The 18,858-nt window shown below is 42.5% G+C and overlaps 1 protein-coding gene across 15 annotated transcripts in view; it reads left to right on the top strand.

Moving 5' to 3' along the window:
• Positions 1 to 12,028, top strand: part of ZNF664 (zinc finger protein 664) — a 39,325-nt gene extending 27,297 nt beyond the window's left edge. For 8 of the 15 annotated variants that reach the window (XM_030938920.1, XM_030938917.1, XM_030938925.1 and 5 more), the window contains 3 exons: positions 1,467 to 1,523; positions 7,978 to 8,041; positions 8,146 to 12,028. In XM_030938920.1, the coding sequence (XP_030794780.1) occupies positions 8,745 to 9,530 (786 nt within the window). In that variant the 5' untranslated portion in view covers positions 1,467 to 1,523; positions 7,978 to 8,041; positions 8,146 to 8,744 and the 3' untranslated portion in view covers positions 9,531 to 12,028. The remainder of the gene's footprint in view (positions 1 to 1,466; positions 1,524 to 7,977; positions 8,042 to 8,145) is intronic. The other 7 variants (XM_030938927.1, XM_030938923.1, XM_030938916.1 and 4 more) reach the window with 1 other exon arrangement.
• Positions 12,029 to 18,858: the final 6,830 nt, after the last annotated feature.

The following is an 18,858-nucleotide window of genomic DNA, read 5'->3' as shown; positions in this document are numbered from 1 at the left end:
CTGGAGTGCAGTGGCATGATCTCGGCTCATTGCAACCTCTGCCTCCCGGGTTCAAGCGATTCTCCTGCCTTAGCCTCTGAAGTAGCAGGGATTACAGGCCCATGCCACCATGCCCGGCTACTTTTTCTATTTTTAGTAGCAGTGGGGTTTCACCATGTTGGTCAGGCTGGTCTCGAACACTTGACGTCGTGATCCACCTGCCTTGGCCTCCCAAAGTGACGGGATTACAGGTGTGAGCCACTGCGCCCAGCCTGCTTCTGTTGTCTTCTTAATCAGAAGCAGGCTCTTGGCAGGTTATCAGCCACGAGTGAGGGAGTCAGAGGGAAGATGGGAGATTTGAGGAGAAAGGGAAATGATGAAATAGCAATTTAAAGTATTGGGAAAATGTGTGTACTGAAGACTTTTGGAAGAATTTAGGGCCACTCCAGTGCCCATTTGAAATGTATGGCCATGAGTTAAATAAAGCTGGCATTATTCAGCCACTTAGGTGCCTGCATGGATAGGATAGGTGGAGAGTTGGGTTTGAATAAGGTGTGGTGTCACTGAGAGTAGGTGGGGCCAGAGAGTTCTGGTGAGAACAGAGAGAAACTACGGACAACAGACAGGGAACAAAGGGTCAGGCCACTGGGTGCAAGTCTACTGCATGAAGTTCCTGGAGCCAGTTAGCTGGAAGGGGAGGGAGCACCCAGTGTCCAAGAATGGGTTGCTCAACACAGATTTGGGAGGGAGCATAGTTTCTGGGGGTGATAGAGCTAGAGTGTGGCCATGGAAACAGTAATGATGACAGAAGAGAGAGGTGAACCTGGGTGGAGGGAGGGCATAAGGAAGCCAAGTCAGCATGGAAGCCAGGAAGTAAAGACAAAGGACAAAGACTGAAAGAGGACTGGAGGTCCTGAGGGAGCAAAGAAAAGGTTCCATAGGATTAACAGAGCAGAAAGCTGGAATAGGATGTTTTGGTTAAAGGCTAGAGTTTCACTCAAGATGGACAGATTCCTTACAGACTTCTGAGTGAAAACCATTGAGCCATATAATGATATGGCTGGACTTGCATAGGTTAGTGTTGTCAGTGGAGGTGGAGGCAATGTTTATTTAGCTCTGTAATTTAGAACACCGTTGTATTCTTTCCGATGGCTTAAGATTGTCATATAGGGATTTTCTAAGCCAGGGGTCCCCAACCTCTGGGCCACGAATGGCTACCGGTCCATGGTCTGTTAGGAACCAAGGCCACACAGCATGAGGCATGAAGTGAGTGGTGGGCAAGCCAGTGAAGCTTCATCTATTTATAGCCACTCCCCATCGCTTGCGTTACCTCCTGAGCTCCACCTCCTGTCAGATCAGCGGAGGCATTAGATTCTCATAGGAGCGTGAACCCTGTTGTAAACTGTGCATGTGAGGGATCTAGGTTGCCCGCTCCTTATGCGAATTCAGTGCCTGATGATCTGTTAACTGTCTCCCAACACCTCCAGATGGGACCACCTAGTTGCAGGAAAACAAGCTCAGGCTCCCACTGATTCTACATGATGGTAAGTTGTATAATTATTTCATTATATATTGCAATGTAATAATAGTAGAAATAAAGTGCACAATTTAAGCATAATGCACTTGATTCATCCCAAAACCATCATCCCTGCCCCCAGTCTGTGGAAAAATTGTTTTCCACAAAACTGGTCCCTGCTGCCAAAAAGGTTGGGGACCACTGTTCTAAGCAAAGGCTTACTGGCTTACATTTTATTATGGAAAATTTCAAATGAACTCAAAAGTAGAGAAAAAAACAAAACGTACTCCTATGGGCCTGTCACCACAGGGGTTGAACCCAGGTTCATAAACCGTGAGCTTTTTGCTGTTCTTATTTTGTCCACCCTCTCTACTACTTTGTTCACACAAGAAGCCAGTTTATTACTTGAGTTGGGTTTTGTTGAATGACCACAAGTCACATACTGGGTGCTGGCAGTCCTACGTTAACATGCAGTCAGCATTTTTGAAAATGATGTAAATATATAATACAGTTGTCTATCTTTTAGTTTCCAAAGTTTGTTACTTCACCTTTTGATTGATTGATAATTTATAAAATGTTGTGTGTGTGTGTGTGTGTGTATGTGTGTGTGTGTGTGAGAGAGAGACACACAGATAGTCCAGCATGTCTGTATTATCCTCATTATATAAAAAGAAAACAGATGCAAAGTAGTGTTAGGTGATATGTTGGCCTGAAGTTCCAAGATTAAGTGGGAATACATTTTAAAGTTCCCTCTTTCCTGTTCTCTTCTCTTGGTTGAACTTCATTCATACAGCATCTGCCCTCCGTCTCACATCTCCCGTCTTTCTAAAGGCATCACTGGCCCATCCCCACAACAAGCTGTCTCTGTGCCAGCCCCAAGTGCTTGCAAGACATTATCCTATACCTCCCTGGCACTGGGCACTGCACCAGTGTGCCCTTCTGCACACCTCTTTCTTTACCAGCCTGGCAGTGGGATGTTAGTTGCTGGGTGGCGCTATTCTCTTCCTCAGTTGGTGGTGACAGCTGGGTCCCTGTGCCTCTGTAGTTCTTGCATGGAGGTCATAGCCTCGAGCAGAGCAGCACAGACGAGGCACTTGGCCTTCTGCTCAGTAGTCGGCATCTGCTGGCTGAACACTGTGGACACAATCTGATGTCAAGGCTGAATGGCTGCTAATTCCTTTAGGAGTGTAACTGGATTTTTCTCTCCTGCCCAATCAAGGTGAATAGTCTTTATTTCATATCCAGCCTGTGTTGAATATCCAGTTCAGAGTCCACTTTGTGGAACATCAGTTGTAGCTCACCAACCTCTACCTCCACATAAATAGTTGGCGTTCCTCTGACGCTCTGATCACCCCATTAGGGCTGCTGTGGCCGACTCCTGCAGTCTTGGCCCTACGCTGGAGTGGTAGTCTCCCTTACATGCAGCGGGTTTGCGTCTTCTGCCACTAGAGTGCGGAACTTTTGGTCTGAGCAACCCTCAAGGGAAACCAACTTCATTCTCCCAGCCTGTTAGTCCTGTACCTCCGTCTTCAGGTTCCCCTTTCTTATGCCGTGGCCCAGAGCATGTATTCTCAGGATACGGTTTCCTTGTATTTAAGACTCAGTTTTTGACTTTCTTGAATCTCAGCATCGTTCTTTATAAGCTAGTTGCCCTCAGTTTTAATTGTACTGAGATATTAGTACTGATTCAGTATTCTGTGGTATCACAAACTACAGGGAGAGAGGAAAGGCTCCTTTTCATGGAAGGTGAGGATTTGAGGTAGATGGGCTAAATTTTAAGCTTTCGTTTTCTCGGTTTTCAGCTGCACTGTCATTTTGCTTTTTGAGTTCTCCTCCAGTGTGGGTCGAGTGCACAGAATGCTGGGGGCATTCCTGAGCTCACAGGTGCAGGCTCTTAGTTTGTCCTTGGCAGTGACAGGCTTCCCCCTCAGGTCAGAAAGAGGGGCTTGCAGTCATATGGGATGTCCTCTTGAAACCCCCGGTAGGACGTTGATTATGAGACATAAGGGGGAGTCTGGAGTGAGAGACAGCCTTGGGAACGTGGTGCATTCAGGATCTGTGACCTCTGTGGGGTTCCATAACCTGTATCTGCCTCTGGATTTACAGTCGCCTCTATCTGTGTGGAAGACTTGGGCGGGGGCTGTGATAGGCGAGTCTGTACTGGAGATCCTTTCTGTGTGTTGGCCTTTCTGTTCTTTGGTTGGTCACATGGAAAATTTGCTGGAGTTTCTTTTATCTTTCTTTTTCCTACAAAATGCAGCTTACCCCTCTCATCCCCCCACTGTACAGTGAGACTTACAGACAGGTCCAAGGATTTTATCTGGAAGGAATGGCAGTGCCTGATTCCTGAAGAAGAACTCCAGTGGGAGGTCATGTCAGACTCCCCTGTCAGGGACCTTGGTGTTGAACTATTGCTCTTCTGAGCAGAGTTGGACTCTGCTGAGGCTAGGCTGGAGGAATGCTCTAACTGTGGCAGCTTGATTCCTGGAGGGGGTGCTGGAAGACACCCCTGCTGGGGTTAGCTTGCGAGGGAAAGAGCAGAGCACAGTGCTGCTTCCTTTGTCCTCTGCTTGTCCCTGCCGCCACTGCCTTGTCCTGCTGTCCAGAGACCTCTTCCTGTGCGCATTCTCCTGTGCTCAGGATTGACTGGGGAAATGAGGGCTGTTTCGGGGATTATATTGATTTCAGTCACAGTTGCCCTTCTATGTGGTGGTCCTGGGATTAGTTTGCCATTGCCAGAAGAGCAGGAAAGGAATATCTTCTCAGCATTCACACATTTTTTTTTAATCATGAAGATTTCAACCATACATAATATTTTGCAACAGAATATTTTAGAGTAGAATATTTTATTCATTTATCTCTCACCTAGATTCAATGGTTACAATGATTTTACCACATTTGCTTTGTCTGCTCTTTTTTACTCCCCCCCCCCTTTTTTTTGGTTTGCTGAAGCATTTTAAGTCACACATACCAGATGACATGTCCTATCATTCCTGTTCTTCACTGTGCATCTCTAAGGCTGTAGACATTGGTTTACGTAGCTACAATGACGTGATCACATAGTTAACAGCACACAGTGTAATCTCATACCCCTAATCACATTTCCTTGACTGTCCCCTTTTAGCAGCTGGTTTGCTTCAGATTCCAAAGAAGGTCCTCCGATTATATCAGATTGTTATGTCTCAAGTCTCTTTCATTTAGAGCACCTCCTCCTTACCATCTTTTTTTTTTCCCCATGTCCTTATTGCAAAAAAAAAAAAAAAAAAAAAAAAAAAAAAAAAGCGGGGGCGGGGGGAGTTGTCCTGTAGAGTGGCTCACCTTTTGATGTTTTGCTACTTGTTTCCTAGTAGTTCCTCTGTCCCTGCAGTTCTTTCCATTAAAAATTAGCTCCAGAGGCTTAATTAGGTTTTGCTTCAGTCTTTTGGCAAGAATGTCTTCAGGGGGTTCTGGGTGCTTCCCGTTGCACCACAGCAGGAAGCACTCGTGTCTGGTTGTTCCTCTTTGAGTCATGCTAAGATCGATTGATTCCTGGCTTCAGGTGGTGACAACCTGATTCTGGCAATGCCAAGTCCCGGATCAGCCTTCCAGCCCCTTTTTTCACCCCTTGCTTATCATAGTCTGAATCAGGTGTTTGATGAGGAGTATGCACATATTAGCTGGTTGCTTCTTTGTCTTGAAAGAGAGTTCATACAGGAAATAGGATAGATGCTTCTCTCCTTTAATTACCAATTTTCAGGGTAAGAAGTTGGGCCCCTAGTTAATTCCAATTTTGTTTCAGTGCCTTGGGTCTCTCCATCTCTCTAAAACAGAGTCTAGCCAGGGCCTCTCCATCTCTCTGCCTGCCTGTCTCTTTCTTCCCCATTGCCTACAGTCATTATGAGCTCCCGGGGTTTGTATATTTAATGCGTCTCACTCGATTGCCTTTCTTATTCCTTTTGATACTTAGTTGCATAATTGGCTCTGTGTTCCTTTGGCACAGCTCTCCTGCTTTCTGTCATAACAAGATGTCCCAAGCTCATTTTGTAAGTGCTACTCTGGCTTTGAACCCAGCCGTTCCTCCAAGGACCCCTTGCCTCTTGGTGGGGAGAGGATTTAAGGGAAGGGGCTCTAGGTGTGCTCATTGCTATCGCTTCTTACTGCTTCCAGGTCTTTTTGGTGATGTCTAAAAAGAAAAAAAAAAAGTGAATTCAAACTGATATCTCTAAGTCAAATTTTATGTTACAGAATTTTTTCTTAACTTTGATTTTATACTTAAATCTAATTTTTCTTATATTGAATCTTGGCTAACAACTTTAACATAAACTACTTATTTGTATTAACCTACTTTAAAAGACACCAGTAACAGTTAAATTGTTGAAAGAAGTGTGATTTCTTTGCAACTTATTTGTCAAAAGAATATGTTCTAGGCATGTACAATCAGTGTACTGTGCTCAAAAGGCATTTGTGGCTATGTCACCAACATGATAGGTTTATTCTCTTTATTTTAATATTCATTTAATTTTGTTTTTTGACTATAGAAGCATGTTTCCAGAGTCAGAACTATATAACAGTATGTTCAGAGAAGTCTCAACTGTATTCTCCCCCATAAGTAATCATTAAATTAAATGCTGGATTATCTTTCACCATGCTTATTTTTTTTTAATTTAAGATAGGGTCTTACTCTGTTGCTGAGGCTGGAGTACAGTGGCACAATCTTGGCTCACTGTAGCCTTGAACACCTAGGCTCAAGCCATCTTCCTGCCTCAGCCTCCTGAGTAGCTGCGACTACGGATGTGTGCCACCATGCCTGGCTAACTTTCTAATTTAATTTAATTTTTTTTGTAGAGACAGGGTCTCCCTATGTTGCCCAGGCTGGTCTCAAACTCCTGGCCTCAAGTGATCCTCCCACCTCGGCCTCCTGGCATGCTGGGATTACAGGCATGAGTGTTTATGTTATATATTACCTTCCTTTTTTGCAGAAAAGGTAGCATAGAACATATACTATTGTGTACCTTAGGTTTTTTTTTTTTTTTTTAAATGTGACCTTGGTTCACTCTGTGTCAGTGCGCAGTGCCGTCCTCATTCCTTTTTGCCTTGTGAGGAGGTGCCATACTTGATTCAGCTAGTTCCCTATCGATGGCCTTGGGTTGCTTGCAGTTTCGCTGCCAAATACTGCCTCAGTGAATAATTGAATATCAGTCATTTCCTATTTTTACCAATGTGTCTTTAGGATATATTCTAGAATTATTACTAGGACAAAGGATGGATGCAAACATATTTTTTGTAGATATATGACCATTTTTGCCAAAATTTTGGGTACCTAATTGAATTTTGTAATTATAACACTTTCACCTAGAAGCAGTCCAGTTTATTTTACCTTTTTAACATTACATCTCCTCAAACACCCATGCATGTTCTCTTTGTATGGAACATATTAAAAGCGTTATTTTAAGAAGACTTATTGATTTCATTTAGTTAATTTTAAAGTATCACTGCATATAGAATAAAAGAAATGAAAAGGTTGCTAAAACATAGTCCTAAACCTTAAAAGATTTCAGAGTGAATATTTTGAGATTTATTTTCTTCTTTTATCTCCTCCTTATTCTATTTGTTGTGTATTTTGTCCCCTGGAGGCCATGAAAAGACTGGAAATAAGGCACTAAGAAATGTACCTTTATCTGCCCCACCAGAATGAAGCAGGACATGTGTGTGGGTGCCAGAGGGTGTCGTGAAATACTCGATAGATTCGCAGAAAATATTCATTGAACCCCTCTCATTGCCAGGTTGTAACAGAGAGCAACGCACACAGTTCCTCCTTCATGGCACTTACATCCTAGTACAGGAGACAGGTTAAAAACCAGGGAACAAATACAATAATTACAAGTCATGTGGGCTTTAAAGGAATTAAAGGACATGAAAACAGAGTCTAGCCGGGGCCTCTTTAGGTAGAGGAGGGCAGCTGACCCACAAAGCTCTGCACAAAGTAGGGGAGGGAGTGGTTTAAGTGCTGGGAACAGCATGTACAAAGGCCCCGAGGCAGGAAACGCTTGGAGTGTTTGAGAGCTGAAAAAGAAAGCCAGAGGCAGGAAGCACAGGGGATGAGGTGGGGAGAGGGGCAGGTCAGATGTTTGAGTTAAGGATTGGGATTTTATTTAAGTAACATCAGGAAATCATTGCAGACAAGTAGGAGAATGACGTTTGATACCAACACATCATGTACTTATTCTTTGTGTAGATTGGAAGGCAAGTCAAATATGATGTTTTATCTCCAAAAGCAGCACTGTTGTACCTTCTGAAGTTCAAAGTGGAGATCATTTTCATTGTTGTTCCTTTGTACAGGACAGCTGGTTTTCATACTCACATGTAGGTCTTTTGAGGATTTCTTTTCTCTTTCAGTAACGTTCCCCTTGATGTTGCTCAGATAATTACAATGAGTGGTTGTAACTGGATTATATACTTAAGCTGTAAACAGGAGCATGATATCTACAAATTCTCTCCTTCAGACCTGCAAATCCAAGAGACACATCTCTGGAAGATAAGCGAGCTTCTTCCTCAAGACCAAAAAAGGTTTGTGTTACTGCTGTCACACTTATATAAAATTAATTTTGGAATCAATAGCAGTTTTCCAGATAGAAGCATTTTCAATTTATTTATTTATGTTTCTGTTACAGGAGATGGCATGATACCCATGTAGGGAATTCCCCAAAGCAAGGCTTGCCATACCTGGACCCCGAGGAGCCTGCTTGCTGGAAAGGCTTTTGTGTCTGATGTGCAGGAGGCAGAATGCCAAACTGACTCTTCAAGGGGCAACTGCAGGGGCTCGAGACCAGCCAGCAGTATCTCATCCTTCGATACAGGGGATATACTGTACAGTCCTTTTTCTAGAAGTGAGAAGTACAAGATTGCTCTACAAGAGGAAGATTCTAGGGGCTCAAAAACAAAAAGGTTTGCACCTTGAGAGCCCCTTGGAATGTTGACAACTCAGGATCTAAAACAAAGTTCTATGTTAATGAGTTACAGAATACACGTGGAAGTCAATGTCACTTTATAATCAATAATAATACTGAGTGAGGAACACTATGCAGGAAGAAACCTTCCATAGAAAGACAGGCAGGGAAAAGCTTAGGCTGACCTTAAACTTACCTAACAGAGCAAGCCTGAGATAGACTGCCAAAATGGCCAAATAAGAGACTCTATGAAATAACAGTCTTGTAACTGTAGTAATTGTAAGGAAATTTTCTCCTCCAAATCACGATACCAAATAGGAAAAATGATCTACAAGTGCCCCATGTGTAGGGAATTTTTCTCTGAGAGAGCAGATCTTTTTATGCATCAGAAAATTCACACAGCTGAGAAGCCCCATAAATGTGACAAGTGTGATAAGGGTTTCTTTCATATATCAGAACTTCATATTCATTGGAGAGACCATACAGGAGAGAAGGTCTATAAATGTGATGATTGTGGTAAGGATTTTAGCACTACAACAAAACTTAATAGACATAAGAAAATCCACACAGTGGAGAAGCCCTATAAATGTTATGAGTGTGGCAAAGCCTTCAATTGGAGCTCCCATCTTCAAATTCATATGAGAGTTCATACAGGTGAGAAACCTTATGTCTGTAGTGAGTGTGGAAGGGGCTTTAGTAATAGTTCAAACCTTTGCATGCATCAGAGAGTCCACACCGGAGAGAAGCCCTTTAAATGTGAAGAGTGTGGGAAGGCCTTCAGGCACACCTCCAGCCTCTGCATGCATCAAAGAGTCCACACAGGAGAGAAACCCTATAAATGTTATGAGTGTGGGAAGGCCTTCAGTCAGAGTTCGAGCCTCTGCATCCACCAGAGAGTCCACACTGGAGAGAAACCCTATAGATGTTGTGGATGTGGGAAGGCCTTCAGTCAGAGTTCGAGCCTGTGCATCCACCAGAGAGTTCACACAGGAGAGAAACCTTTTAAATGTGATGAGTGCGGAAAGGCCTTCAGTCAGAGTACGAGCCTCTGCATCCACCAGAGAGTCCACACAAAGGAGAGAAACCATCTCAAAATATCAGTTATATAAAACGTTTTGCTAAGAGTTTAAAATCTTAAAACCCGTAAGTGCCACTAGGAAGGAAACCCTGTATATACCTACATTGACCCAAGAAATATTTACAGCAGTCCCTAGCAGAACATTGTTTCTGAGGAGGCGCATGTGAGATTGATTTGTTGGTTCATGCCAAGTATGTTCCACAGCTTGACTTTGAATGTGGATCTCTGAGCGTCTGCCCAGCAGGATGGCTCTCAGGTCCCAGTCACAGATGTCGCTTCCTGGGATTCCAGCACGATGCCTCCATAGTTGAAAGACTACACAAAAAGCCACAATCATTGCCTGACCTCCTGAGTCATCTTCTATCTATGCTTTGCTTAAAAGCTATCCCAGATACTCCCCCTTGAGGAGTTCATGCCCTTCCTTCCTCTTGATTCAAGCATACTGGCATTGCACTGGAAAACGGACAGCTCCCACTAAGATCATGTTCTGGTATTTCTGAGGTTACTTGATTTAGCCCCTACATATCTTTCCATATATCCTATTATTTCTGAACCCACTCTACCTATATGTCCTCAAAATCCCCATAAATATCCATCCCTTCCTAGATGGCATTAACTTTCATTTTAGATTTTAGGTGACTCAATACCCATTCACTTAGCCTGTCAGAAAAGTCATTGGCAGACATATATGTCCTTGAACCTTTTTTTATTTGTGTGGATTCTGCTCATCACTGTCTCTGTTAGTCAGACTTATTTTCTAGTGGCTGCATCACATATTTTTCACTTGAATTTTTTTGGAAATAGCTGAATGTAAATAGCAGGGAGGAAGCAGCAAGCAAAGTGAGAGCTTTTCTTCATCCAGAATTGCCCTCTGGGCTCCTTTGGTAAACAGATGGAGCTCCTTCCTAGCTAGGGAGACCTTATGAGAAGTGGATGGTAGGAGGAGTCACTAATGTTTCATCTCTATTTCTGTAATCTTGGGCAATAATGCGTAGGAGTTCTAGATACCCCTTCATTGATTACTCTGTATCAGTTCTTTTTTAGGCATGAACGTCTTTATTAATCCATCATTCTTTTCTTCAACAAATATGTATTGAACACCTCCTATATGCCAGGCACTGTGCTAGGTGCTGGGAATACCACTGATGAGACAGACAAGGTCCCTACTCTTGTGGAGTTTACTTCTGGTGGAGGAGACAGATGATAAGTAAACAAATAAATGTAGTTTGAGATAGTGATTAAGTGCTATGAAGAAAATAAACTAGGGTGATGATTTAGTGGTGGGGTGGGGTGGGGGTGGGGTGACATTAGCTAGCGGTCAGGGAGGCCTTTCCGCGGTGGCCAGAGGAGAAGCAGCACTCGCTGGCAGAGCGCACAGGCTGCTCTGGGGGATGAGCCGGTGCGTTTAAGGAACAGGCCAGCACTGGCATTCGCGAGCGGTGGGGAGGGGGAGAGATGACGAGGTGCTCAGTATCCTGACTTTCATAGGCCTTTTTTTGTTTATTTTAATTTTTGCTAGATTGATATTAAAAACTCATGTGGAGGAACTCAAGGAATGTTTGGAAGACCAAAAGTCCCCAATGACAGGAACAAAAAGCAACAAATTTTTAACTTTGTTTCTCTTCTCATTCCTGTTTTCATTGATTTCCCACATGTAGTCCTTTTGCTCAGGAAGTCTTTGGGGAAATTAAGGATCTTTGAAGCTCTGAAATAGGTGATCAGGTTAGTGGTGTCTGTCAACTGTCTAAGAGGTTGGAAAGTGAACTACTCAAAATAGTCACAAAAATACTGAAAGTTTGATTTTTCTCTCCATATTTGAATTAATTTTTTCTGTTTGACTGGAAGGGGTTTTTGTATAACTAAAACCTCAGTGCATAAAGGAGATTTAAAAGGAGCACATGATTTAGTGGGTGGGCCATGAAACTAGAGATGGGATTTGGGGGTAAATTTGTCAGTATCTGGATTTTAATCCAGACCTCTGTGCTAACAAGCCTTTGGTAAGTCACTTCACATACTTTTCCTCCTTTTTACAAAGAGAGGGCTGGCTTAGTTATTCGCTAAAGCCCCTTCCAGGCCTGAATTCCACAAGTACGATTTACTGTAGTGTCTTATCACTCTTTCATGTCACAATAGTGTGGAGCATTAGAGAAAAGCCTAGACTTTTAGTTGATAGAGAGCCAGTTGAAATATCATTGATAGAATTTTAGTTTTAGGAAAAATTGGTTTGATTTCTAGCTTTATTACTATTAGGTATGTGAGCTTGGGCAAATCGCTTAATCTTTGAGTCTAGTTTTCTCTCAAAATGAGAACATTAGGCTAAATGATTTCCGAGTTTCCAGCTAGTCCTAGAGTTCTATATTTCTACATAGTTGAATTATTTTATCATGCTGTTGCTGGGGAATATGACTAACCCTTTTGAAGCTACTAATTTTATGTCGAGCTTTAAAGTCCATAATTGTTATCTTCAGAAAATATTATTTGACCTACAGTATGTCCAAATCAATTTAATAAAATCGCTTTATAACAGGGTTCTGTGCTTGACATGTAGTTGTGTGAATTCAGTGGTTGTGTGTGGCAGTATGGGTATGGGTGTGTGGTGGGGAATTGGCTTGCACATTAAGCCCAGGGTGACCATGTAATTTATTGTCCAAACTAAGTACTTGAGAATGAAGGGAGCAGGTGCTGTTGATACTCACATCTGGACCACAAGCCTAGAATGGGCCTTTCTAAGGTACGCCAAGGTGTGAGGACACCCTGGTCTGAGGTCACAGCCACTCAGGTAATAAATGACTCAAGTCAGGAATAATCCGACTGGAGAGAGCACAGTCCACTGAGAGGATTGCCTCAGCTCGGCTGCGGCTCTGTGTTCACGGCGGAATACAGGCCCACAGCTCTTCTAAGAAAACACCAACCTCGATTTTCATACACAATTTAATCTTAAAATGTTGGCAACTAACTCCTCTTCCTTGGGTGACCCATTTTGGTGCTTTCTGTGATCCTCCTGGTGCCCCTAGGCAGTTCCTCCAAGCGGTGCTCTGGCCCCTGCTGACTGCAGCCCGCGCCCAGGAAGGCGTGAAGTGCTGTCAGCTGAAGCAGAGGGGGCCCACGCTCTGTGCTGCAGTCAAGAGTCTGACTGGCTGTGGCATCTACTAGCTTTGAGAGACAAGTCTGCATTGCGGTTCCATCATTGGGATGGGAGCAACCCAAACTAGCCCTTCTGATGGGGGTGGGGGGTGGGAGCAGGGGTAGGTCATCTGTGATGGAGTCACTCTTGGTGCCTGCTAGGATTTAGGGTATGAGCCAAGATAAGTCCAGAATGACTGCACGGTTTCTAACTTGGAAACCTGAATAAACAGCAGATTGCCTCTTTCAGATAGGAAGAACTCTTTGCATCAGAGCCCAACATTTCAGATAGTCTACTGCACGAGAACGTGGGCTTGGTTCATCAGACCATCTCAGAAATTGAAGAGGGATTTGTGTTGTGTGAGCATGGACATGATGCCTTCCAGGGGACCTTCCAGCTCTTAGCTCTGTTCTTAAGATTTTTGAATTATTTATCAGTCTTTATACAGTGTACTGATATTCTCAGAAATTTGAAAAACTAGGTGAATGGAAAGCAAATATCAGAAGCAGATGGAAAACATCCTCAGTGGTACTAGGAAAAGATGAGAAAGGTGGATACTACTACAGGCAAGAGCCATATATAAATAGCAAAGCTGAGTAAAGATCTATAGATTAGAGAGGAAAAGAGGAAAAATGAAGATAATATAGCACTTGCTCTGACCATATTCATTTTCTTAATTTTTCTAAACCTCAAGTTTCTCATCTCTAAAATGATTTTGAAAATGCCTAATTCATGGAAACATTGGGAGAAGTAAATAAACATGTAAAGTGCCTAGCATTTAGTGATATAACGAATTCCTATTCCCAGTTGCCTATTAAGGAAGAAAGGTCATGTTACTTGGAATCCTTTTTGTTTTGCTGAGCACTGTGGTGGGTTTGGACACCTAAAACGGGTAGGACCTGAATTGCTCCACACGATAAGAGAGAGAACTTGAATCTCCCGGGGTAGTCGGAGGTAAGAAAACGAAGGGTAGGCTTGGAGTGGGAGTGGGAGAGGGTACCAGGGAGCTAGTGGAGTAGGATAGTCTGAAGTTCTGAGCTCTTGTGTAGGAAAACTTCATGACCACAAAGTCTCCCTAAGGTTAGGGGTGTTTGGCATGGTGGATTTCTTATGGAAGCTGTGGAAGGGCTGAGTGCTGTATCCAGGGTGAAATGAGGCAACACGTAAGTACCACACGTAAATGTAGGATCCAGAAGAGGGTGCCCCTGAGAACAAGCTCCGAGGAATATGCAGAAATCTTCAGGGTAGCTAAAAGATTCTACAGGCCATGGAATTAATGGAGTTTTGAGTCAAGTTTACCCAAATCCCTAAGGGGCAGGGAGGCCTGGGATATCTTTATTTCCACTCTCAATGTACATGAAGTAGAATAATTATAACCGTAAGTAAGTTGAAACTTAAGAATTACTTTTTTATCATTCTCATTTAACGTATTACGAAACACATGAACAAATCCAGAGATCCCAAGGCCGTGTGTTTGTTTATGCCAGTAAGAACTTGGCATAAATATCAGTGGAAAATGACACTTACACCAAAGCGATTTTATTGTTCAGATTTAGGCATATGTAAATAAACTACATTTCTAGAGTAAAGTAGCACATACAGATGTTGTGTATTTTTAGGTGGATGTATGCATTTTATAGACTACCTTCCTAAATGCTGCGTCTAAATATGGCTTCACTGAGAGACCAACTTTCCCTCCCCTTCTTAATTCTTTGCTGGCCCTGATCCAGGTCTTCTCTGCATTGTGAATTATGGTGGGGGTGTTGTGTTTACAGAATTTTAAAACCTAGGACCTGCAGACGGCCTTTGGGGCGGTCTAGAACCTTCTTAAGTTACGTGCAGAATTTTGTGTACATGTAGGTGTATGCCTTTTTCTAGGAAAGGAGGCTTATGTTTGTGACTTTAAGAAATAACACTGGCTGGCATATGGTTACTTGTGCGGGGATCTTAGGAGCAAAAGTGGTGCCTAAGAGTTCCAGTCAGTGGAATGGATAGGAAACGATGGGTATAATAAACGGAGGGAAAAAGAACACAGCACTGTATTGTGAAGAAAGAGGGAAAAGGACGTTGGGATAAAATGGAAGGATACGTGTGAGTATGTTGTTACTCTGGGCCCAGTGGGTAGGCTGTGTGGCAGTTTCAATGTCATATGCTTAAGAGAACAGTTCTGCGGACGGTGTATTAAAAGAGTATAGGTGAGGACAGCTGGGTATTCAGAGGGGACTGGCTGGACATGGAAGGAATTGACTACCTGAATGGAAAACACTAGATCTCAACTGAGTCTGTCTTGGTTACAGAGGAGGCAGTTCTCGCTGTAAAACGGGTGAGGGCCCCAGTACTGGTGTGGGTTGTATTTAGGTTCTCAAATAAACCTATTCATATTGCTCGGTGCTGTGTTCTCTCATGTCTAATTTCTATGTCCTACCTCACTTGCCTGGCATCTCTGACTGTAAGTTAGTCCTCTTTAGTCTTCATCCTGTCTGTCCCCAAAATGTCTTCTTTTTTTTTTTTTTTTTTTTTTTTAACCCCGGTACTCTTCCATCCCTGTGCACCACCCCCTGCTTCCCTTTCTGAGATAAGGTCAAGACCCACAGGGACTTAGTCTCAAGGGTAAGTCCTGTTTCTACAGTCTGTGGAGGATGACGGGAGAGTGTGGTAGAGCAGCAAGCCCTACTTCCTGGAGCTGTTGTCATGTTGTTATAGTTGAAACAGGCAGTATCTGGAAAGAACTGAATCCCCTGTGTTTTGCTTGCCTCACTTGATCCAGTAAACATCAGGAGAAGAAATAAACAGGAAAGGATAAGATGGCAGGAGTAAGTTGAAGCATATCGTTAATCATAGTAAATGTGAACTGGTTAAATTCTGCTACTTATGGACATTTTCAAGTTGATTTGTAAATGTCATCACACACGTGTATATGATGGTTATGGGAGACCACCTAAAATAAAAGGGTGACCCAAAAGGCTGAGAGTGAAGGGGTGGAAAAAGATCAGGAAATACTAAAAGAAAGCAATTAGTGGTAGTATTGTCAGTATATGAAACGAATACTTTGTCAACAAGATAAATAGTTACATACTTTGATTGGCTCACAACATAGCTTTGAAAGATAGAACATGGTGAGAAATTAAGTAATTCCCAGTCACAACAAGATATGTTAACCCTCATCCATCAGAATTTGAAAATCAACTAGGCAGAGAAGGATCTGGCTATTTAACTAGCACTATTACCAAACTTGATGTGTCCACTGTGTGTGAACTTTGTGCAGCAGATCCTCTTGGAATGGTCATGGAAATTAACCATGCCTTGTGCCAGAAAGAAAATCTCACCAGATTCCAAAATGCAGAAATCCCACAGGTCATATTCTCCGACTATAATGTAATAAAAATTGAAGTCACTGAGAAAGAGCCAAAAGTCCTATCCATTTCATCCCAAGCTACAAATAAAGAGGAAATCAAGTGTAGTGGAGATGAGTGGCAGAGATGGCACTGTGGGGCACATCTTGTGGATGGGTCTGAAATGAAAAACTTTCATAGCCTTCAATTCATTTATGAGATAAGGAATATGAAGCTAAGCAGTCAAACAAGCTGGAAAAAATACTGCAGGATTTTAAAATTTTACCAAATGACTTTTGAGCCTTCATCAAGATCATCATATGCTCCTGTTCCTTTCACTTGTCAACGTACTAAGTCATTTTGAAATAACAAAGATAACACCTTTTATGGTCATTTGGTGAATTTTTGAAAATTTGCGCGTGCGTAACCTTAAGAGAGACTCCTTAGTTATGAATTCATTTAATCAGGGATTTAAAAGCTTTCTATCCTTCTTATTCTGGAATAAATTAAATAGCACAGATTAATATCTGTGCCCCTGGACTACGTGGGCGGTATTCATAAAAGAAAAAATAATAAAATCTGTGTCCTACTTCACTTGCCTGGAGTATAAATTAAGGTAACATCTCATATTATTGTTTAAATCAACCATCTGATCCTTGAAAGTGATAGAACTCATCCAAAATGACTCAGATCTGTGAGGGTGCAGCTTAGAAGCTTTGACAGTGTTTTTACTCTTTTCAAAACTAATAGGTCAATTTAGATCTCCCCCCCCTTTTTTTTGATAATTTATAGTTTTCTAGGAGAAAACCTACCTTTTTGGGGGACCTTCAGATATATTTTAGAGATGTATATAACTCTAAATTCTTAAATCTCATTGGCATTTTGATAAAATCTTTTCTTACACCTCCCATCGTATGTTTATATTTTCCATTTTTTTCTTTATTGAACTTGCCACCCTCTCTAGTTCCACTCCCCCAAAGAACCAGACATTGGCTTTGTTGATCACTTCTGCTGGGGTATTTTCCTGTCTTATTTATTACTTTTATTATCACTAATCATATCCTCTTCCCTTCCTTAATTTAGCTTGTTATCCTTTTTCTAAAACTTTTTTTTTTAGTTGCTAGAATCCCATGAATTAATCCCAGTAGGCTTTATTTTCAATTATCTAGTTGAGGGGTCAGCAAACCATGGCCCACGGGCCAAATCTAGCTCATCTCCTGTTTTTGTATAGCCCCCAAGCTAAAAATATGTGTGTTTCTAAATGGTTTTTAACACATTGATATTTTCTGAATACGAAAACTTAATGAAATCCACATTGTGTCCATAAATAAAGTTGTATGGGAACACAACCACGTTGATGCATTCTTGGCTTGTCTGTGGCTGCTTTGATGCTGCAACAGCAGAGTTGCAGAGTTGCAACAGAGATTGAATGGCCCCCAAAGCCTAAAATATTCTTTCTCTGACTTTTTACCAACAAAATTTCCCCATCTCTGGTCTAAGTCACTTGTGCCAACCACCTGGAAGTTTCCAGAGAAGATAAGGAGGGAGGCTGGTGCTTCTAGACAAAGTACAAAGAAGGGTTTACTGAGATTGGGAAGAGAGGTAGGTTCCATGAATGCTGGGGACTGAGCCTCTTATATGAGATGCTTCAGAAGTGGGAGAGCCAGGATGGGTCCTGGCTGCTGAGGACCCAGTGCTGTGCCCCTGGGAACAAATAGCCACATGCAAGCCTGACCTGGAGGAAGGAGGGCCCTCCTGGCTGGCTACTAGCATCTGTGTAAATGACACTGGCTTTCACACAGGGTGCTCAGCACCACCAGCACAGGGCAGGACAGAGGCATCTCTCCTAGTCAGTCTTGGTACCACCCAGGAAGCCCATTCTGTGAGAGCAGACTTGGACGGGATTTGATTCCGTTTAGACAAATAAATGAGGCTTTTTTATGCATTAAAGGTTGTAAATAGATGGATACCATTAAACTTCATTGTATTATTCAGATTCTTTGTATTACATTTACTATTTTCCTACTTGATCTTGAAAGTGTTTGAGGGAACTCTCTTCCACTATGCTTCTGGTTTAATTTTCTCTGTATTTCTAATTCTGTGCTGTTCATTTTATAAATATGCATGATTTTGTTTCAGTTAGGCTTTTTTTCTTTTTTTTTTTCTTTTTTTTTTTTGAGATGGAGTCTCGCACTGTAGCCCAAGCTGGAGTGCAGTGGTGCAATCTCGGCTCACTGCAAGCTCTGCCTCCCAGGTTCAAACCATTGTCCTGCCTCAGCCTCCCAAGTAGCTGGGACTACAGGCACCCGCCACCATGCCCAGCTAATTTTTTGTATTTTTAGTAGAGATGGGGTTTCACCATATTGGCTAGGCTGGTCTCAAACTCCTGACCTTGTGATTCACCTGCCTCGGCCTCCCAAAATGCTGGGATTATGGGCATGAGCCACCGTGCCCGGGCTCAGTTGGGCTTTTTATGAAAGTGTTTAAAAAACCAGGTTCATTCTGTTCAATGGTGTTTGCTTGAGTTCTACATTGATGTCCCTACCTTCACTCAATTTTGTTGTGTTTGACTCAGATATGTTTATCTCTTAAAATTATCTTTTTTGTAATTTTGTATTTGGGGGAAGTATGACATGCACACATCAGAAAATTCAGAGAAGAGTCTAGCCTGACTCTCATTCTTGATTCCCAGATTCCCTGCCCCAGAGCAGCCACTTTCCAGTGTGGCTTTCCTGAGATGGTTACTGTATATGCTAACCGGAGGTGTGCACACACATCTTGCTGTTTCCCGAGGACATGATTGCATTCTGTGCATGTGCTGTCGCAATGTCATTAATTTTCAGTGAGCAGTGCTCCTAGCGACTGTTAGCCACCAATGCTTGCATTTTCTTTTGATGGCTCCA

Source organism: Rhinopithecus roxellana, chromosome 10 (genome assembly GCF_007565055.1).
Source record: "Rhinopithecus roxellana isolate Shanxi Qingling chromosome 10, ASM756505v1, whole genome shotgun sequence".
In the NCBI taxonomy this organism is placed as follows: Eukaryota; Metazoa; Chordata; class Mammalia; order Primates; family Cercopithecidae; genus Rhinopithecus; species Rhinopithecus roxellana.
Note: the sequence above shows the minus strand (reverse complement) of the source record. Positions and strands in the feature narration are given on the sequence as shown.